The sequence below is a fragment of the Hippichthys cyanospilos genome, chromosome 7 (genome assembly GCF_059441005.1).
Source record: "Hippichthys cyanospilos isolate Australia breed blue-spotted pipefish chromosome 7, RoL_Hcya_1.0, whole genome shotgun sequence".
NCBI classification, from domain to species: domain Eukaryota; kingdom Metazoa; phylum Chordata; class Actinopteri; order Syngnathiformes; family Syngnathidae; genus Hippichthys; species Hippichthys cyanospilos.
Window position 1 is genome coordinate 17,444,429 of NC_142375.1, and position 21,926 is coordinate 17,466,354.

The 21,926-nt window shown below is 37.9% G+C and overlaps 2 protein-coding genes across 3 annotated transcripts; both read left to right on the plus strand.

Annotated features, from left to right (window-relative positions):
• The first annotated feature begins 778 nt into the window (after positions 1-778).
• Positions 779-11,933, plus strand: LOC148421366 (choline transporter-like protein 2). 2 transcript variants are annotated; one of them, XM_088420192.1, is made up of 22 exons: positions 779-918; positions 2,930-2,978; positions 3,042-3,115; positions 4,458-4,542; positions 4,624-4,708; positions 5,250-5,363; positions 5,526-5,580; positions 5,655-5,778; positions 5,861-5,944; positions 6,571-6,683; positions 6,761-6,892; positions 7,005-7,104; positions 7,970-8,062; positions 8,178-8,262; positions 8,351-8,613; positions 8,686-8,780; positions 9,328-9,431; positions 9,514-9,587; positions 9,823-9,893; positions 9,982-10,070; positions 10,534-10,618; positions 10,766-11,933. In XM_088420192.1, the coding sequence occupies exons 1-22, from the start codon at positions 882-884 to the stop codon at positions 11,182-11,184; spliced, it is 2,430 nt and encodes an 809-aa protein (XP_088276318.1). In that variant the 5' UTR covers positions 779-881; the 3' UTR covers positions 11,185-11,933. The 2 variants fall into 2 exon arrangements, with proteins under 2 accessions (XP_088276318.1, XP_088276317.1); XM_088420191.1 differs by lacking the exon at positions 779-918 and adding an exon at positions 2,598-2,738.
• A 1,027-nt stretch (positions 11,934-12,960) lies between these two features.
• odad3 (outer dynein arm docking complex subunit 3) lies at positions 12,961-21,014 on the plus strand. The gene is made up of 14 exons (XM_088419786.1): positions 12,961-13,109; positions 13,215-13,336; positions 13,413-13,490; positions 14,779-14,952; positions 15,238-15,339; positions 15,559-15,684; positions 16,008-16,124; positions 16,254-16,403; positions 16,837-16,997; positions 17,622-17,778; positions 18,563-18,718; positions 19,295-19,382; positions 20,084-20,217; positions 20,367-21,014. The coding sequence occupies exons 1-13, from the start codon at positions 13,034-13,036 to the stop codon at positions 20,200-20,202; spliced, it is 1,626 nt and encodes a 541-aa protein (XP_088275912.1). The 5' UTR covers positions 12,961-13,033; the 3' UTR covers positions 20,203-20,217; positions 20,367-21,014.
• Positions 21,015-21,926: the final 912 nt, after the last annotated feature.

Consider the following 21,926-nt stretch of genomic DNA (forward strand, 5'->3'; position numbering starts at 1 on the left):
CAAACAAAAACTGTAGATTACAACAATTTACAATTAAAATGCAAATAAGAAATAATAAAAAAAAAAAGTATACATATAATCGAACGTTTCTGGGGCCTACCATCTACTACTTGTAGAAGAAAATAATGCTTTTAAACGTGGAAAATATTCTCTTAAATATGAAGTGTATATTTCAGCACAAAATTAACACATTCTTCTGATTATGTGTTACAAAACGAAGCATCGGTAGCACATTTTGATAGGACTGAAACTTCGAAGCTTTTGCAACGTTACCAACATAGAAACACATTAGACGGCTGCAACAAATGATTTTCTCAATAAACGGTTAGTCTTCGGTGATCACTTGGTGAGCTTTTTTATTAAAGAAAGAAACCCAGACAATACCATGTATGGGGAATGTTTGTTATTTTGTTGGTGTTTTATCGTTTCGGATTTCTTTTTACGGGCTCATAAAATATCTACTACACATACCTGTAAACTTTGTGCTATAATGTGGATTTTAACTTTAAGGTTAAGAAAAAAAAGCGATATCACTCTTCTACAATGCAAATAGCCTACCTTGATTATTGAAAAGTATTTCTATAATATCGATCATACTGGTGTTGTATTAATTAGTATGGATCTACAAAATGAATCTTTGTCTACGAAGTGTCCTTTTGGAAATGATATCTCATTTAAATAACAATAATAAGGGGCACCTGCCCGTTGAGCGGCTGCCGAAGCTGTCACTCAGCGCGTCTGTCCTTCCTATTGGTTTGTCTCTCCTTTAGGCGTGAACGTTTTATTGACGCTTATATGGTTGCCAAATGCGTCCACAGATTTTTCGGCATTACCATGGTAACTGTACTGTCTGAGTTGTGATCTACAGCGAGAAGGGCAAAATGGAACCGGACGGGAAGAAGTCGGAACTTAAATACGGTAAGAAGGTTGTTCATCTTGATTGTATTTATTTTCCCGTTCGTCTTTATAATGGGTAAGAGACTAGTACAATGACCGCAATGGATGTCAAGGGTGTGGACCACATGGTACGGCAGGGGGCTTATTCCCTGCAACCTCCCCGTAATTCTTTACCATTGTTTTTATATAGTGTAATGGGAGGACTGTGAGTGAAATTTTCATGGATTCTCTTGCTTTCGATCAGCATAGCTTCACGTGAATTATCACTCAAAATGACACGCCCCTGCTTGCATCCATGGTAGCAAATTGGATCGGCATCCTTTCCAGACACGTTACCGTCCATTGTTCTTTTGCATCCATCCAAACAATTACCGTATAATTGTTATGCTGTGTTCCCATTCGGGGAAGAGGCCCGTTCACGTGGCACGTAAACGACAATAGCTCAACCAATTGACACGCCCCAAACGCCGTCTCGTCTTGGTTGTTTATGTAAGGGTATATTTATTTATTTATTAATAAACCATAATGTTCACACCCAAGATCATTGGGACTGCTTTTCGCTTCTGGAGATTGATAGCCAGCGCAGGGCCACTTGTACAGTGCTCTAATAAAGAAGTATAATTTTATACTTGTTAGTGGAGTGCAGATTCCGGAAACGCAGCCGGGCCAGAACCACTACAATATAAAATATCTCACAATATTCTCTAACATTGATCCATGCAGAATATTGCATTTGATTAAAAACTACAATAAGAACTATATTTGAAAGCCTTACTAGATCATCATCGTTGTTTATTTGAATATTACGAGAACATAAACAGTGCTAAAGAAATTCATTTAACAACCTGTTATATGCTCTGAAAAGTCAAAAATAATAAAATTTAAAAAACATGACTTTTTAGATAGATAAATAGAAAACAGGGACTTGAATGTCTGGACTCTTAAAAATGTATAATTAGTGAATTTTGGTCATTTACATCTAGCACGCCAGCCTTAAAGGAGCACTTGAGTGCTGCTAGCTTACGGCTAATTTATGCTAGACGCAGCTAAAATGGAGCCCTGACCCCGGTAAACTGGCAACATGTTCTATATGTCAAAATCAGAGTAATTAGTTGTAGTGGTAAGTGTTTGTTAGCGCCCTGAATTAGAGATTGAACGGTGGTTTTGGAATGTCGTGTTGTTTGTCGGGATCAACACTTGCAGTAGCAAGACTTGTCAAGTTGTTATGCGACGAGAACAACTTCAAAATAAAAGCATACCAAGGCATTTGTGTCAATGCATTATTTGGTCAAATATGTGTAATTTTAAAAAGTCCCCAGTGCGTTTTAGTGTCTTGCAAAGCGTTAACAATTGTTGCTGTTATATGGCTTGACATTTTTTCTGATGTGTACACGAATAAGCCGCTATCTGGTTCAGGAAAAAATGCCTGACATTTTTTTTAGACCAAGTTACACCCACTCATTTCACTCCTAAGAGGCGTATACGTGTCACTAACGTGTAAGATGATCACGCTCATCAATGACATCTATAGAATGTCATCAGATCTCTATGATGAGCACAGTCACCGGTTTTATCATTTCTGCTTTATGACTAGTCACCTATCACATGAGCTAATAAAGCTCTTCATTTCCTTCATGGTACAAAAACGCCAAACCCTTGTTTTTTTCCAAAATTTGAGCATTTCCTTTGAAGAATTGCTCAGTGAAGAGTGTGAGATCCCAGTCGGAAAAGCTTACACAAGAATTACATTGAAATGGCTATCCAACAGGAAACGCGAAAATCCAAGTGTGATGGTGTTAAAGTAAAAAAGGAACATAGAACTGACAACGCAATGTTGCAAGGTATAACCAGGTGTTCTAAAGGCAAAATATGAACTTTTTACTGTTTAAAATGAGTAAAGTAGTTTTGTATTGCTTTTAACCCTCTCTGGCTCAAATTCAATTTTAGTACTTTTTATGTTGTTGTTTTTTTTCCCCAAAAATCCAATTTGTATATGGGACAATGATGAGAACAATTTGTTATTCAATTGCAGGGGAGGCCAGGAAGTTTGACCCAAAGTTCAAGGGACCCATTCACGACAGGTATCGTTACCTTTAATCAGCGGCTCCAAACAAAGATGATTAATCACATCCTTTGGTTTTCAGGGGATGCACGGATATCGCCTGCTGTTTTATCTTCAGTGTTGCCTTGCTGGCTTACTTGGCTGTGGGAATTCTTGGTAAGATTGGCGAGTTATGGCTGCAATGAAAAACACATTTGTGATTCGTTCCTTCTTCCAATATGCTTCCTGCTGTCATGTTTTAACAAATTTACTTCTAGATTTTATATTTATAATACAAAACAAATCCTTCCAATGAGTCACAAATAGGGACTTCAGATATACAGATTAATAGCAATGAATTAATTAGAGTCATAGTTAAAGAATTACTTTTTAATCACATTTATCATCATTTTTATCTCTAACCTGATGCTGTCTGTTTGCTGATCAGACTTATTTTTATGCCTTGGGCTTCTTGTGCTTGAGTTGTTGGGGGTGGTAAAAAAGGTAAATAGATCAGTTAAGTGGAAAATGATTGGCTGTCATTGTATTTGGCATAACCTGATAAGATCCTGTTGTTAGTAGGAAGGCAAGTGCAGAGACTGAAGGAAGACCTGAAAATGGAAGAGTATGTGAGAGTTGCGGCAACTTGGACAGTGGACTGATAGGCGATCTTTGTAAAAAGGATCTTGCTTACCAAAGAGGCATCTCAAATTTAGCCTACCACATCAATGCAAAGCACTCACCTGTAACTGCAGCCACAACTAACAATGCCAACAAAGATGCTAATTTAGCAACTTGGACAGTGGACTGATATGCAATCTTTGTAAAAAAGATCTTGCTTACTAAAGAAGCATCTCAAGTTTAGCCTACCACATCAATGCAAAGCACTCACCTGCAACTGCAGTAACAGCTAACAATGCCAACAAAGACGCTAATTTAGTAAGCCATAGCAAAGCACTTTGCCAAAATAAACTTGAGCACCACACAATTGAATAAGTCTTGAGATGGACAGGATGTTTTATTTTAAAGTTGTTTTCCTTCCTTCTGATGGTCAAAGCTAAATGTCGCAACTAGCACTTAGCACGACTGGATCTATTGAAGTAAATAGATGGCTAAAGACATTTTTTGTTGTTGTATAACAATCTTTTGATTTGAGAGATTAACACAATGTATTTAAAGAAATATATACATATATGTGTGTTATATATATACTGTAATACAGCGAGTGAGAGAGAGAGGAAAACGCAAGAGATTTGGTTGAGGGATTTTCTCTGAAATTCTTGGGTGGGATTAAAATAAAATAAAGTATTTACAGATCAGGATTAATTTTTTCATTTCTTGATCACTAGTTCTAGATTCGTTTTTTTTGGTGGTTTTGTGCTTTTGGAGAAGCAGCAATTACATATTGGGGCACTATCGACCCTTCACCCTCTTTTAAACATCTTGAGAAATGATAGTATTCGTGTTTATCACAAATTGGTGTCTGTATTTAAATGATTCTATTTGTCTTTACATAAAGCCTGGTCCCAGGGCGACCCCCGGAAAATCATCTATCCCACTGACAGCAAAGGGAATTTCTGTGGGCAAAAAGGAACGGCGCAGGAGTGAGTTGGATTTGTGTATTAAAAGCGTATTTGAATGGTGCAGTCAATAATGCATGTTGCTATCCTCTACAACCCATACAGGGACAAACCTTTTTTGTTTTACTTCAATATCCTGATGTGTGCGAGCCCCGTGGTGTTGATCGAGCACCAGTGTCCCACCACACAGGTAAGTTACAAAAAAGCTTTTGTTTTAAGTCACCTTTGTTCTCAATTTTTTTTCAAAGATGTTTACTCCCTGTGTAATATTTTTCTTTGTCAGTACTGTGCCAGTCATGTTTGATTTAATTAACTTTAGACTTACATTTGCAGTGGCTATCTTTAGGAATATTTTTTTCAGCAACTTTAGAAATAGGTCACTATTGCATGCAAATTTGCACCACTAATGAAAAAGCACATCTGAATAAAACAAACTAAAGGCATGGAATGTTTTGCAAGGGAATCATTTAAACATAATCTAGCAATATGTTGCCTCATGTTCAAATTCATTTGCTTTTGATTTGAAAAGAAAAGGTAGCGTTCATTTCCTGTCATAGTATTTAATCAGATTTGCTGACACCTGCAGAAATGAGGGCTGGACTATTATGGAAAATCTACTTATTACATCAATGCAAGCGCTTGAAGTGTCTTCACATACAGTCATACACCAAGGGTACTTGTACTCCCATTTGAGAACCACTGTCCTAACAATTGTCTGTCACCTGTTCCAGATATGTGTGAAACGCTGTCCTGACAGACATCTCTCTTTTGGCGCTGCCCAGAAGACTGAAAAAGACCGTAATTATTTCCTGGAGTTTTGCCAGGAAGAGGCAAAACATCACAAGGTAAAACATTCGCAAACTATTGCGCAACATGCACAATACCTTCTAGTTCCTATGGTACGCCTTTCTCAGTATTTACATTTTGTGACATTTATGCAATAATGATTCGATGTTTCGAATAGTGTGTCAAACTTTACACAAGGGCTTTTCTTCCCCAATTTTCAGACTGTACGTGAAATGAGGTCCCACTGCCCTTCTTTGATCATGGCCAGCAAAGTCTGTAAGAAGATTTTCTCATCCTCGGAATGCATGAACGAGTAATGTCGCATCACAAATTTGATGCCCCTTTTGCAGTTACACGACGCTGCATTCCGTCCCTGAAAACATTGAAGAACGGCAGCGTGGCCGTCGGCAATGACACCAGTATTGATTTTGGCTCCGAAAACATTAACGCCACTGAGGTACTCAGTGCGACCAAGTGAGTCTTTAGTTATATAGCATCTTGTCATAATTTTAACATTAATCACATGTTTTAACATGTTGTTTTTTTTTTTTTACAGGCAGTCCAATATGCTTTTTCAAGCTCGCCAGTTGGCTATGAAAATCTTTGAGGATTACACTCAATCCTGGCACTTTATAATAATGTAAGAACATGTGAATGACATAGAAATACCCTAAATGATTTAAAGCAGGGGTGCTTAATACGTCGATCACGGTCAGCCGGTCGTTCACAAAGCTATGATTGGTAGATCTCACGACACAAGGCTTAAAACTAACTGCACGTGTATAACAGGTTGTATATAGTATGCTATTAATTTCACCAAAAGAGGCACTTGTGTTATTATTCCCACCCAGCACCAGATGTCTTCTGAACTGTGGATTTTGGGCCAAATCTGGTCTTGTCAGTTTTAAATTTGATTTGATTCAGAAATCGGCGTTCTAGGCAGTCCTATATGGTCCAAATTTAGTCAAAAATTAGTCATTGATAATTGTGTTTAGGCAGTCTCTATTGGGTTATGTTTTGCAAATTTAGTCTGAAAATACTCATTGAATATTAGCCTACTGTTCTACCCAATCCATTTTGGTTCAAAATTAGTCGACAAACAATCCTTTAAAACTAGCCTATTGAATGCACTCAGAATTTTGCTAAAATATATTCGTTGATATTGTTTGGTGTTTAGCCTGTCAAAAATAGAAGTTTGGGTTCAAGTGTATCTTAACGGAACGGATCTCCCGCGAGCCTCAAATTGACTTCATTTGCCATTTCTAGAGGGCTGACTGTAGCAATGGTTAGCAGTTGGGCCTTCATAATCCTGCTGCGCTTCCTGGCGGGTATCATGGTCTGGATCATGATTGTCCTGGTCATTGTAATCATAGCCTACGGTAAATCTCCTCTTTACCTATTGAGAATGTGACTTTAAACAGCATGTGCGCCCCAATTTACTCTTGCGTGTTCTTAGGTGCGGTACATTGTTACCTACAGTATCAAAGTCTGATCGGGGAATCTGGAGCCGATGCGACAATCCGTGATCTGGGAATACAGACGGACCTCTCGGTCTACCTTGAGATCAGACAAACCTGGCTCGCATTCAGTATGTTCAAAAAAAAAAAAAAAACTCCATTTACACGATCCAGTTTGTCCTCACCTAGGTTGCTAACTTACACAATGTTTAAAATCTGTATTAATTCCTTCCATTTTTGCAGTGATCACTCTCGCTGTTGTGGAACTCTTCATCATAGTGACACTCATCTTTCTTAGGAAGAGGATCTTGATTGCCATCGCCCTCATCAAAGAATCTAGCAGGTCAGCCTCCTTTCAGGCTTCATTTACATGGGCACGTTACACCACACCTTATTATTTACGTAGTTGAAGTAAATCCATCCATAATAAGAATTTGAGACTAAAGAGAAATTGGTCCAGTCGCGGATGGCGGCTAGAAACATTTTAAAAACATTTTTGACAAACCAAAATAAGAGCAGCTGCATATCAGCTTAAAGGGACAATGTGTAAGCTTTAGACCGTTTTTCATTAAAAAAAAATAATGAATTAAATGATTCCAAATTTCAAAGACTTGCAAATAAATGTGTTCTTAACAACCAACAGCACGTTTTAAATATGTTCGTAGGTCTAGTTATCATTACATTGTATTACAGGAGGGGTGGCACTCCCCTGGAAGCCGCCATGTCTGTTATGGCAACGGACAATGGTAAACACAGCACATGCCGCACCTCCTGCCGTCCGTAATGAAAAACTGCCTAATTCTTACACATTGTCCCTTTAAGTTGCAGAGTCAAAGGAAAGAAACTTACTATGCTAACACAACATGGGGATCAGACAAAAAACGGATCATTCTGAGTGCCGTGACCAGTTTAGTGCTGTTGAACTGTTATCCAAGATAGCATTTAGCACTAGCTAAAATAATAACACTAACCCTAACCAGTCACCAGCTTGACTTGATTGAATTTGTTGTCAATTATTCCTGATCATAATTCATTGCATATTTCATTTTCCGTCAATTTGTCATGTCCGTTTTGACTTTTGAATATCTGTTCATCCTACCATAATGCAAAAATCCTTATACCTCACTGCTTTCCACCTCAGTTTTCAGGCTATATGTAAGCATAGCAATGGATATTTATCGTTATTAATTTGAAACAAATCTTTTTAGGGCCCTTGGGTTTGTGACATCATCTATATTCTACCCATTGCTGACTTCTCTCCTCGTGGCGGTGGTGATATCTTACTGGGCAGTCACGTCTGTGTATCCTTTCACTTCTGTTAGCGCTAATGAGGGTCAGAGACGACGCCGATACTAATATGCGTTCTTTCTTTGTCTACTTGATTGATTTCATCACCTTAATATCTTTGCCATTCAGTTATCTAGCCACATCTAATTCTGAAGTGTACAAAGTGTCAGCCAATGAAAACTGCTCACACCTCATGAAATCCTGCGATCCCAAGGTGATATTAATGATTGCCGGTAATGATTAAAGGCGATATTGGTGATTGTTTCTCTTACGAATCATGTTCACGTATCGCTCATCCACAGACGTTTAACAGCAGCTCCGTATTGAGCGATTGTCCTGAAGCCGAGTGTAACTTTGCCTACTACGGTGGGGAGACCCTGTACCATAAATACCTCATCGCCTTCCAGTTTTACAACCTCTTCCTCTTCTTCTGGTGCGGCAACTTTGTGACGGCAATGGGACAGGTTACGCTCGCTGGGGCTTTTGCCTCATATTACTGGGCTTTTAAGAAGCCTGATAATATACCCCCCAACCCCGTCTCGTCCTCTTTGGGAAGAACCCTCAGGTTGGAAGACAAATTTGTGAAGTTGATGCACTTACTTTGATGTGTTTTTGTAATGACTCCATCTTTATCCAGGTATCATACAGGCTCAGTGGCATTTGGAGCACTGGTTCTGTCATTGGTCCAGATTATCAGGGTTCTTCTGGAGTACCTTAATCACAAACTGCAAGGTAGGATTTTCAGCGAACGGATACACTCACCTAAATATTATTCTGACCACTTTGCTTTTTTTCCATATCTTTTCACTACTTTACATGAACTTACTTTTGACTTGATTTTTGACTTACTACAAGTGTAGTAAATGTGGATTTTTTTTTCTTACATCTGTAGCTGTCAATGGCACTGAATGAGTTAGGTACCACACTGAACCAAAATTTTCTGCGGAAAAGCACTTTAGGTTTTATATTTTGTTTATTTGAATGTAGTGCTTCACAAAGCTTTTTTAACACTTGAGTGTTGTCAACGTTAAAGAACGTAAGACTGCAACAATGTGAGTGTCATTGACATCAAAATTTTTTTCAATGGGAATGGGCAGCTCTGGTTGGATCATAAAAAAGGGAAAATTAAGCTTTTTAACTTATAGCTTTTTAGCTATAATTGACATTTGACTTTTACAGCGTCTCTAGTTGCACTTTTATTTCTTGTACGGCACTTTGGTTGGCGACGGTCTTGTAAAATGTGCTTTATAAATAAAATTTGACTTGACTTATCCTCCAGGTGCCAAAAACAAGTATGCGAAATTCTTGCTGAACTGCATGAGATGTTTTTTCTGGTGTTTGGAGAAATGCATCAAGTTCCTCAACAGAAATGCTTACATAATGGTAAGTTTCTGCATGTCCAGATCACTTTGGATTTGAGAGATGTTTTTATACTAATTTAAAGTTTGTTATTTTGTGTTTCAAGATTGCGATCTATGGGAAAAATTTCTGTACATCAGCTCAAGACGCCTTCATGCTTCTCTTGAGGAACGTTGCCAGGTTCGAAATTATTGTATATTATTACCATTTATGCTGTATATCTGTACAGCTTTCTAGATGTTTCTAGGTGAACTCTAAGAAAAGACCAAAATTTGAGCGGACCACATCTAATATTTTTACTCTCTGCTGCCAGCTGATAAGCTAACATAACATAAAATACTGAAGAATGTGTATACATATTTATGGACCAGACTTTAGAGACAATTTACCTTGCACTGTGTCAATTTCAAAACAGGGTGGCTGTCTTGGATAAAGTGACTGACTTCCTGTTGTTCCTTGGAAAACTGCTCATTGTTGGATTTATTGGTAAGCTATAACTCACATTTCTCTTACAAAGGTATTTGATACTACATATAATTATTTGTGTATTGGTACATTTTTTTTTCCTGCACAGGAATCTTGTCTTTCTTCTTTTTTACTGGAAGAATTGATTCTCCTGAGTTCACTCCTCCTTCTTTAAACTTCTACTGGGTGCCAATACTGGTGAGGCAAAAACTGGCATTCACAACATAGGCATTTTCTTCTCACAGAAACAATTCTTGGACTTTTAATTCCAATAACACATCGAGCAACTGTTCAAGTTAAACTACAGTACATAAACATCCGTTTGTGACTGTCTTTGTGCTGGCGATTCTGTCCCAACTTTAGGCAAGCCAAGGCTGTTTTTTTTTATATACTGCACATTTCATACACAAAGGGCAATTCAATTATTCTTTTGAAAAAGTATCTATTTAGAGTATGAAACAAATCACTGAGATGACAAGTCTAACAGTGGACAGCTTCTGCGAACAGTCCCCTCCAAAAGTTATGGAATGGCAGAATTCCAATACTTGGGGGGGATGTAGTGCAAATAGGGCTTTCTTTCAATACTGTTTAAAGAGTGTACTTACTGTATTAGTAGTGCAGAATGCTTGATATATTTCTTATGCCCCCTTCCTTCAACTAGACAAATGTAATTGGATCTTACCTCATTGCCCATGGTTTCTTCAGTGTGTACTCCATGTGCGTGGACACGCTCTTCCTCTGTTTCTGTGAGTACTTTTCATCTGCATTTTCTCATTCTTTCTTGTGATAGGTGCTCTTTTCTGTTTGTGAACTGAGCTCCTAGTTTGTTTATTTCACACTATGTTTTTGATTTGCATTTTCTCCATTATTTTGCAATTCAACAAACCGCAAAGGTGAGGACTTGGAGAGAAATGACGGCTCACCTGGAAGGCCGTACTTCATGTCCCCCGAGCTGCATGAGCTCATCGGCTTGGGGAAGAGGTCAGAGGGAGATGGAGATGATGCTGACTCCCCAAACCAAGGAGATATGGGAAAAGAGGACACAGGCCCTGTGGAAGAAGGCGAGATTCAACTAAAGCTGCAGCCTAAGGTCTCAAATGTGAATGAGGAAGAGGCCCCTCTGAAAGTTAATCATGAAGAAGAAACGGCGACCGAGGAGCAAGCGGATGATGCCGAGGAGCAAGCGGGGGAGACAGAGGAGCCGAAAGTCAGTGAAGAGCTGTTGGAACAAAAACCAGAGGAGATAGTGGTGCTTAAGCAGCAGGAGCATTTGGGGGCAGAGCCCCCTCCAACTGAGGAAGATAAAAAGTAGAAGAATCCAACTAAAAACAAACATGGTGCCTCAACAGAGGAAAAGATACTTGGTGCATGAGGTTCTTTCACCTCACTGGTTACAATGTCGTGGCTTTTAAAAACATAGATGAGATTGCTGGTCAAGGTTTATGGGCCCAGTGTGTTATTGTCGCTTGAAAATCGTGTCGGTCTTGGAACTTTGTCGGTTATAATTTGTCAAAAGTGCTTACGCTGTGCCTGATCAGTCACTGAAATGCTGTATGTTGTCTTAAAACACGACCTCTCTAAACTGTTTACACTATTACATCTCGATGGATCATTTATTTTCCCACAAGATACAACAACACCAGCTGATGCCAAAATCTTTGACATGAATTGAATATACCGTGTATTTGATTTTTTTGCAGTATTTCCTGAGTGTAAAATTCTTATCGCCACCTTTTTGCCTCTAAAAACTGCGCTGACGTTACGTGATTTTGAGTTGTGGCGCTACAAAACAGCCACCAGGTGTTTACTAACTCCCCTCTTGCCTTTCTACTGTATGTCCTTAGCTCCTATAACGTGCTGCATGACATGTTGATATTTCCATCTAAGGCTGCATTCCCACTGTAAAGTGTGATGCCTAATTTAGATTTTGTCTTTTAATCTTAGCATTTCTTTTGTACCTTTGTCACCTTGTGGAAAATAAATGTTGACTTTGCAAAAATTGCTGATAATATTCAATATGTAATGGGTTTAATTCATAATTAAAGATTACTGTACCAGTAATTGATCAAGTGTATTCATTTTTTGTTTGTTTGTTGTTATTTTCTCAGTTTTAGAATAAATTCAGGTTATTTTTAATCCAGCTCACCCTCACTAGCAGGTATGAGTGCTGTACAGACATTGCAAGCTATGGCACCAAACACGAAAATTCATACATTTAAACACGATAATGCAATTTTTAATACAAAATAACTAGTCAGAAGTTCTTAAATGAAGGTACGTGAGAGCGCATTAGGGGGTAAGTACTGTAAGATTTCTGCAGGTATCTGCAAACTAATACTTTGTATTGCAGTGACAGGAACAGGACATGTAACTTTTCAAATTGAGAGCACATTAATTGGAACAAAGTAAGACATTGCCAAATTGCGTTACTGTAATTTCTTGGCAAAAGATTATATTATTTTACATTATGTTTGGATTCAGTGATTATGAGGTGTTTGACTAAAACATTTCACACTGAATATATTGAAAACAGGTTGAGAACCCCTTACCTAGAAAAATTGTGAGTACACGAATAAATAAAAACGTAAAAGATTTTTTAAAAATACTCCAAACAACTGGATTAAAAATACATTGAATATTGCATACAAAAATGCAAAGGCTGAAGCATGGAAGATGTGCATGTATGCCTGTTCGTTTTGTTGGAAGGGGCGACTTTCTAAGTAAACAGTCTTTCAAACAATCAAATCTCAAGCACTGTTGTCTTTTAACGTCTTTTTACATTGTGTTGTCACGTAAAGTTTGAAAAGGTAACAAGTGTTTTTTGACAAAGTACAATAAGGAGTAGAAAGTACAGTACAGGTGTACTCAAGTCAAGTTTTTAATTTTATATCTATTAGTTTTTAATTTTATTTTTTGTTCTTTTAACATCGTATTGCCGGTGATGGCTCTGCAGGATAATTCATGTTACGTTGCCAAAGTTAAATTCCAAGTGACATCACAGAGTCCACACTCTTGTAATCAGAGGAATATGAAGGGTTAAGCCGTAATGTTTACACGTTGCTAGGCAACGCGGCTCTACACTGTTCTGGTCTTGATAATAAACCCTCTCTTCGTCTTAAATTTGATTTCCCTTTCCCCATTGAGGAGATTACACCGAAAACATGTTTGACGCGGAAAGCATCAAGACCTCCGTGCAGGACCAAATAGCAGATTTGCAGCGTAAACTCCAGCTTTTAGGTAAGTTAGTTTGGACTTGTCGAGGTTGTAGTCTCTTGGACTTCACGCATGCAAGCGACTCCAAATCATAATGGCGATGAGCTAACCATACTTGCCTCCGAGCAGAGAGCGACAGGAGCGCCAACTGTGAGAGTTCTCGGTCGGCTTTGGATAAGAACCGCCAGCACATTCTGAATCTACGCAAGGAGAACAGGGAGCTGCAGAAGAGGGTGTTGGAGGCTGAAGCCGTGAGGATCAGCGAGAAACGCTCGACGTCCTCTCTGAGATCGTATTAATCACAATCGACTGTCTCTTCTCGCTCAGGATGAACAGCAATTTGTGCAATCGGCCTTACATGGCCGAGGCGTGGAAAAGGACACCGGCCCATCAATGTCCGGGACGGTTGTATACATTTATTGATTTATTTTGCTCGATTGTAGTTTTCGTGACTTCTTACAGTTTTAGGTTTCATAGAGAAAGAGAGATTTTTGGTCACCAAGTGGATTTCGGTGAAATAATTATTCATGTCACAAAAAATACTTTTTTTTTTTTAATCATCAAGACCGAGGTCACTAAAACAGCTTGAACATAGGAAGCAAACTGCGATTAAAAGCTGTCTATACGACTGTCTAGAAGACTTTACGCTGCATGAAACAAATTCACATTTCACAAGCCAAATGAACAAAAACAAATTCATGTTTCAGAAACCAAATGGACAAAAACTCAAAACGGATCTGGATTTTTTTAAAAAAGAAGTTACCCAAAAATGAAAAAAAAAAAAAATCAGAAAACAAATGAACAAAAGATGAAGCTAATTCGCATATCAGAAAACAAATCAACAAAAGCAGGATCAATTTTACATCTCAGAAAACAAATTAACAAGATGAAAGTCGTTTACATTTTAGAAAACGAATGAACAAAAGCTGAATCTTATCTGCATTAAGAAAACAAAAAAACGAAAATCCCCCCAAAATCCCAAAATTACATTTCAGAAAACAAATCAACAAAAGCTGGACCAAATCTTCATTTAAAAAAACAAATTGTCCAAAAATGCTGCGATTGGCTGGCAAACAGTCGAAGGTGACCAGCCCCCCCCCCCCCCCCCCCCACCCCCCCCCAAGTCAGCTGGGATAGGCACCAGCAAGCCTGCGACCCTTGTGAGGAGAAGCGACTATAGAAAATGGATGGATGACCTAAAATAGAAATGAATTTACATGAAACACAAAATGAATTAACAAAGACAAAACAAATTTACACAGCCCGAAAAGTAAATGTACCAAATCCTTGAGTGAAAACAATGGCAGTGACAGTAGAACTAAAAAATAAGTCTCAAACTCCAGTCCTCGAGGGCCGCAATCCTGCATGTTTTTGATGCTTCTCTCTTTAACACACCTGATTCAAATGACTAACTCATCTGCAAGCTCTGCAGGAGCTTGAAAATGATCCCACTCATTTCAAGCATATGCGTTAAGAGAGAAGCATCAAAAACATGCAGGATTGCGGCCCTTAAGGGCTAGAATTTGACACATATGGGAAATCCAGGTCCAGAAAGTAAAAAAACTGCCACAAGTGCTTCTAATCAACTTGAAGTCAAATGCGCTGAGAAGATTCTGGCTCTCTCTGGCCTCTACCAAATCCAGGTACTTGATGCGTCGTGCAAAATCTAAATCCCCGCCTTTTGTTTCTTTAGGCAGCCCTATCCAAACTCGAACACCGGGTGGCGGCCAAGATGAAGCGACTCAACGCCCTAAGACACACCACACTGACTCACCAGCGCCGCCTAGAAGACCTAAAGAGGGAGTGCCTCAGAATGGAAGCAGTAGGATGCACCCACGGGCTCGCAGAAAAGGAGGATATTACAATGGTATGATTTCTTTACACATGCAAAAACGGACTCTTTCATGGATGGCACTATGACTGATTATGTGCTTTAATTATTGATGCTCGTTTTTTATAAATGACTTTTTTAAATGACTCTTAACTTTTAAATGACTCCAATTCCGATGAAGTTAGGGAGGTGTGTTAAGCACAAATAAAAACAGAATACTGTATACATTTTCATGTTTGCCTGTTACATTGTCTGGCTGTTTTTTACTGTATTCCAAACATGATCAGACACTTCACATTGTTGTCTTCTGTCCATCTGCAGAAGTTGCGGTCTCTGCAGAACTGTCTGGAGAAAAACCAGCTCAAGTGCAAAGAAGGTGCAAACATCATGACTAACTACCTAAAACTAAAAAGTCACTTGCAGGTTAGTTGTTGGGAACATAAAAAAATGACTTGATGGACCTTCTTTAAGTTTTTTTTACTTGTTATATATATACAAGAAACAGATAATATTACATAAAAGTTGTAGTGATGTTGGTCTACAAATAATAAATAGTTCTGACTCCCCTTTCATCAATAGGAACTTGTTTCCATTGTAAAAGGACCATGCATTGATCTTTTCCCCCCTTTTTTTTTTCGTCAGGAGGAGAGTCTGACTTTCCAGAATCAGATAGAAGCCCTAGAAGCACAAATCGTGAAGTACAGGGAGGAACTACATGAAGTGCAGGACATGAACAACAAAGCCCAGCTGTCCAAAGAAACAGCAATTGTAAATTGTGATGTTATTCTCGATTAGATGTGTACATTTTAATGTTTACAGAGAAGTAAAGCTGCAGCAATTTTATGAGCTTTTTTTGGGTTAATCTCAGGGATCTGAAGCAATGCGTTTATTTAAAAAAGTACATTATTACAATTAATATTGAGTATTATTGTTATTGATGTTTAGTGAATTGATGGTCTGTTTGTTAAGTTTGAAACGTCCGACTGCATTTGAATGCACCGTACGGCTTATCCTCGCGTCAGCAGCTAGCATTAGCCAGACACTCATTTTCAAGTTACTTTCTAAAATCTCTAACTCTTCCGTCTTCGTAGGCAGAATTACAACTGCAGGAAGAGCTGTTCTACAAGGAGCATCAAGAAAAAGATTATCTTTTAGCCATCTACCGAAAAAGAGTACAGGAGATCAAGGCCCGGGCGGAAAAGTTAGATGTGAGTTAAAAAAAAGAATATATATATATATTTTCAGTGTGTTCATCTTGGTGCTGCCTTGCAAAAGACGAGCGAGGCATTAAAACAAACCGCATGAAATGCGCTTAACTAGAACGGCGTGACCTGCAGGCGCAGAGGAAAAACGTACAACAGGAGGACCTGAACGCTGAAGTTGAGAGCGGTGCTGCCAGGATGGCCGCCGATATTGAACAGAGCATCAACATGTTTGATGAGACCCTCCAAAGTATGAAGGATGCCACTGGTTACACAGATACACAGGTATCAATGCATAAACATTTACAGTATACAATATACAACCTATCATGCACATCCACATACACAGATCCCCTGTAACAGCTGTGAAGAAAATTGAATTGTTGCTGCTATAGATTCTATCGGGTAAAAATGTCCTTATATAATGTCATGCATCTGTCAATGTAGAATGACGCGCAGCTAAATAAGACTGAATGTTAACAGCCTCTTAAACTGCTTCAGATTTCATATCAGACTAGCGTAGGAGTGTTATTGCAGTATATCGTGTTGATATATATTTTTGAAAAAAAAAAGCAAAGCATTGAAGCTGCAAAAAGTGAAGCAGTTTCCTCTATTAAAAAAAAAAAGGGGGTGGTGGGAAGATTGGGCGCTCTAAATTGTTCTTAAGTGTATTAGTGTGGATTGTGTGCGTGTGTGTGCACGTGCGTCTTGTTTGTAGGAAGTCACGGATCGATACATCGCTCAGAGAGAGACTCACGGACATCTACAAGCGTTGAAAGCAGAGAATGAGTATGTTCTCCAGCAGCTAAAAGAGCAGAAAGTGAAGCTGAAGAAACAATTTGATGCAATGAAGTATACGGGAGAAACGCAGCTGTCTAGGTGAGGAAATCAGTGTAGAAGTAGTAAATAAGCATTTTGTCATTTTTGAGAAAGTGTAAGCGTGTGCCACCTGATTTGTTTTTGCATTTCAGGCTTTTGAATTACGGCCCATGGTAGCTGTAAAAAGCACAAAACTTGTTGAGTTCTGCATTTAAAATGACATTATGTAACATTTATTCTGCATGTTTCAGCTTAACTCAGGTTGTTCCAGAAGTTCAAAATGACATCTGCATAACCCTTGTGCAGTATTTTTGGCCAATTCTTTGATCTTTACATCAAAGGGAAAGCATTGAACGTAGACACTAGGGAGCTGAAATTTTACCCAGACAATGACAATATCACACTTTCAGGAAAATACAATTCCTTGTCTAAAATACTACAAGTAGAATGTGTAAGAATTTGTACAAAAAATTGCCACAATACTGCAAATACGTTAAAATAAAGAAATCAACAATTTCTTGTTACACGGCTCTTGTAATGTTAAATATCCAATCATGTTGTACCTGGTGGCTGTATATTTATCTATTGTAAGCATATTTCCTCCAGATAAACAAGCTTTCTCCAGACTCGTCGTCAATGAGGAATGAATTGTACAGTAAGTTTGTTCCTTTTCTGTATTTGTAGTGAGCAGAAAATGTTGGACGAGTGTGAGAAGGAGCTGCTGGCTCGGGAGCAGAGCTGTGAAACAGCTAAGGAACGTCTGTCTTTGCTGGTTAAAACTCTCGGCACTATCCAAGCTGGAGTAGAGCACCTCGCAGACCAACTTGGTTCCATCTCTCTGGTAAAAAAAAAAAAAAAAAGTTCATGTAAAGAAAATGAAAAAAAAAACTATGAATAAGAGAATGAGCGACCCAATATTTGGGTCAAAGTGAACCAATTTTATTTAAACACAAAAAAACAACACGATTTTTTAGGTCAATGAAACAACCCACTTTTGGATTTGTTGTTGCAAAATGACACAAAGTTGTGTCAAATTAAACCAAATATTGAATTGGTCCTTTTTTGACCTAAAATTGGGTTATTAAAATTAGAGATTAAAAATCATGTTTTTTTTTTTTGTTTTTTGTTTTTTTCTCAAACATATTTTAAATTTTATCCCTGCAACATACTCCCCCCCCCCCCCCCCCCAATAAAAAAAAAACAAAAAAAAAAACAAACAGGGACAACGGGAACAAAAACATTTTGGAATGTTAATACCCCCCAAAAATGATTGGAAACAAGTAAGTAACATAATTAAATATCTTGTCTTTGTAGTGTATTTAAATTACAGTATTATATGTTGGGAGAGGGAGGTGACCTTTGGGCCTTGATCTGTTTATTTTTTTCTTAGTGCTACTAACGTACGGGACAATGCGCTGCCTGTCAAACCATGGTATGGTAGTCAAAGCCAAAGCCTAAGGAAGTCCGATAAACCTTCAAAATAAACTATACGTATGGTGCAAGTAACATAACACGAATGGCATTGGCATATGGAAGTATAGTCACGGCTACGGTACTAAGGAAAACGACACTTTACATGTAAACCGTTAAATTCATTTTCATTCATATGCTGTCTCCTTTTGCAGTCAAAGAATGAACAAATCCCTTCAGATGTGTCTCCGAATTCAGAAGAGTTTGTGTTGCATCTGCTCAACCAATGTGAACGCAAAGTGCTATGGCTGCAGAAACAGCTTCAAGGAAAAGACCTCAACGAGATTGCGAAGGACATGGAGGAAGAAGAGGTGAGATACACGCAACTGATGATGATTATATATAGGTCTCAAGTATGTGTTTCTCATGAAAACAATCTAAAAAACATTCACTAGCTAATTGTGGTGATTAAAGGAAACTAGGCAAACATTTTGATTGTTGTTTTCCATAGTAAAAAACAAATATTTTATTTTAATTTGATTAAAAAGATAATCATTCCAATCCTGTGGAGGATGGAAAAAAATGAGAGTAATTACAAGCCTGAAACGGAAATTCTGAGCTTTTGGGCAACTTAAAATACAAATATATATATATACATATCTATATGATTCACTGAAAGTCTAAAGTAATCATCAGGGGGCAGAGAGCAGAGAAGCAGGCATTTGATGAATGAAAAGGCTGAAATTAACTCGAAACCAGGCTCATGGCTTGCTTCACTTTTACAGAAGAAGCAGAGATATACATGACAAAATAAATCGGCTGCACATTGGCATTTCATTAAGGTTGCAGTTCCGTGTATCTCCTCAAGAGGGCGTTGTTTAAGCAAGAGATCTGTACCAGACAGACCGAGAGCTACTATCAGGTTTTTATTCTGTTTCCTTCTGTAGTACTATTTTATGATTGAGAAACAACTGCCGACTTACAACAAGAGAGTCACCGCATCTGAAGACCAAGAGATGACCCTCTTAACCAATGGTGAGTTTTCACACACGCACGCATACAAAAAGAGTTTTTTTTTATATCACAGTGGGGATATGCCCTTGACAAAATGCAGTGCTTCTCAATTATATTTTTATTATAATTATTTATATTATATTGTGATTTTTCACAATTATTAAGGAACAGCTGCAGTAAATATGTAAATCAAGTGTAATATGTAATGTCAGTGTAATACATGTGTAATTGTAAAATTTAGAGAAAATCACCAATGTTCTATATCTTGTAAGCTATTTGTAGAACAGACCTGTGGGCTACTTATGTGAACTTTGGGGGCTACCTGGTGCCCGTGGGCACCACGTTGGTGACCCCTGGGTTACAGCTGAGTCTAAAACAGAAAAAAATAAATAAGTGCATCAAAGAGCCTGAAAAAAGATGAAAAGTCTTATTTTATTGCAATTACATTTGACATGACAAAAACAGGCTTTTACCTGGGGTCATCTGCGCATTGTCTCGCGCCCCGACAGGGGACCCGCCCCACTATTTGAGAAGCACTGACATAATGCACTTCCTAGTACATTATGTCAGTAAACCTAACCAATAACCTCAACCAAAATCCACTTTAACCCTATACTCCCAAAAGCCTCCCCTCAACATGTTGCAAAAATCAAGGGCGTACACCCAAACTCATGCATACACACATACGGACTCACTTGCACTAACTTGCAATGCTGTTTCAGAGGAGGAAAATGAAGAAGAAGAAGGAATCCCCTCACGAGAGGCGTTGAAAAAACGTTCTCAGGCTATGATTGATCTCATGTCCAACAAGAAATCCTGGAAAGTCAAGGGCAAGAAATGAGATCCTGAATGACAGGTAAAGAGGCGTTGCTTCATTAAGAGTTATACATTTCAGTTGTTTTGAACATATATCATCATCGCTCTTCAAAAATATATGACCAATTATAAAGTAGTAGTTACAAATGTTTGATGTCAGAAGCGTATGCTTCTGACATTTGTTTGAAGGTTGCTAGGTGGAGCAAATGTTCTTTCAGTGAGTTTAGAACGACGGTTCAAGAAATGGCTGAGGACAACCACAATGATGTCCTGTGTTCAATTAAATATATTAAAAAGCTGTCTTAAAACCAACCTGACAGACGAGTTTTTACAGTCAATAAAAACAATTTGAATCACCGACTGAGTCACTACTAGTGACGTTTGTTTATTTTGTTGGTGCACGTACTCAAATCATTGTTAACAACAACAGAAAAAAACTTTTTTTTTAGTATTATACATTCATGAAATTCCTGTAAGGCATTTCATCCAGTGTTGTTTTAAATTTGCTGAGTGGGAATTTGTGCAGAACAAAACATGACTACTGTAATCTTAAAAACAAACGCTTTTTGAAATTGTATTTTAATCCATTGTTCAAATGTCCTTGATGCAAAAACTCAATACCTTTAGAACTACAAACTACTCTACTTCATTTGGAACTGTGAACTTATTTCAAAATTTGGAATCATGAACCATGAACTTAATTATTCATCTGTCCATTTTCTAGAGACACATCCGTCCATTTTAAAATTTGTAAATTGAAATTCGAAGTAGTTTGTGTCGAAAGTGATATTTTCCAACACAGCTCATTTGATACAGGTCTGTTTAAAGTCATTTCAAAATAAAAGCCAGAAGATGTAAACACTAATTGTGTCTTGTATTTTTTTTTTTTTTTAAGAATAGCTGAAAATATATTGTGGCATATCTTAGTAACCAGTACACGGGGGTACTATGAACTAGTTCCGTTTTGGAATGATGAACTAAGTTTAAAAAAAAAAAAAAACGGAACAGGTTTCTTTAAAATTTTGTGAACTAAACTTTGAAATCGTGAGCACAGAAAATGACCTTCCACAACATGGTTGATTAAAATGGAGATTAAGACCTACTTCTTTTTTTCTCTTCTCAAGAGAAAGCACTTCAAATTCAATTCACTTCAATCATTTAAAGTTATGCAGAACGGCACATATAAACAAACATGCATGCTTTAAAAATACAGTCATGGTAAACAGTAGTAAATGGTTCCTCAATCGTAAAAGTGATAGTATCAGAGAAAAAACATCTGCAAACAAAAAGCCAAATAAAAACACGTGAGGGATACCATGTTGGTTGAGAGGAAAAAAAAATAAATAAAAAAGAGCAGGCGCTATTCTTTGTAAATAAGATATTTTTTGATTGTAACTCAGAAATCATGTACAAGATTTTTCCAAAATATGTAATAGGCAAACCCCAAATCAATTAAAAATGTCTTCAGGTGAGCTTCCACAAACAAACCAAAACAAACAAAAGCAAATAATACAAAAAGAGTCTATGTAATCTTTTTTCTTTTAAAAACTCTTTACATTTTTGCTCACATCTGTGATGTTTTATTAGGAAAAGTGAAGTTGAAATCGTTTGAAACCAGGAAAGGGCAGCCCCGATTATTTTACTTTTTGCTGGGTGACGTCATCCAACAAAGGTGGGGGGGGGGGGGGGGGGGGGGTAGGCGACAAAAATTCGGTTTGACTTAAAGACCAATCAACTAATAATGAGAGG

Excerpts from the sequence above, each read along its gene's own strand:
- odad3 (XM_088419786.1), top strand. The coding sequence starts at position 13,034 with ATGTTTGACGCGGAAAGCATCAAGACCTCCGTGCAGGACCAAATAGCA. Across the intron at positions 16,125-16,253 it reads CCCGGGCGGAAAAGTTAGAT|GCGCAGAGGAAAAACGTACA; the intron begins GTGAGTTAAAAA and ends CGTGACCTGCAG. Across the intron at positions 17,779-18,562 it reads AACTTGGTTCCATCTCTCTG|TCAAAGAATGAACAAATCCC; the intron begins GTAAAAAAAAAA and ends CTCCTTTTGCAG.
- LOC148421366 (XM_088420191.1), top strand. The coding sequence starts at position 2,651 with ATGGCTATCCAACAGGAAACGCGAAAATCCAAGTGTGATGGTGTTAAA. Across the intron at positions 8,063-8,177 it reads TACTGGGCAGTCACGTCTGT|TTATCTAGCCACATCTAATT; the intron begins GTATCCTTTCAC and ends TTTGCCATTCAG. Across the intron at positions 9,432-9,513 it reads ACAGAAATGCTTACATAATG|ATTGCGATCTATGGGAAAAA; the intron begins GTAAGTTTCTGC and ends TTGTGTTTCAAG.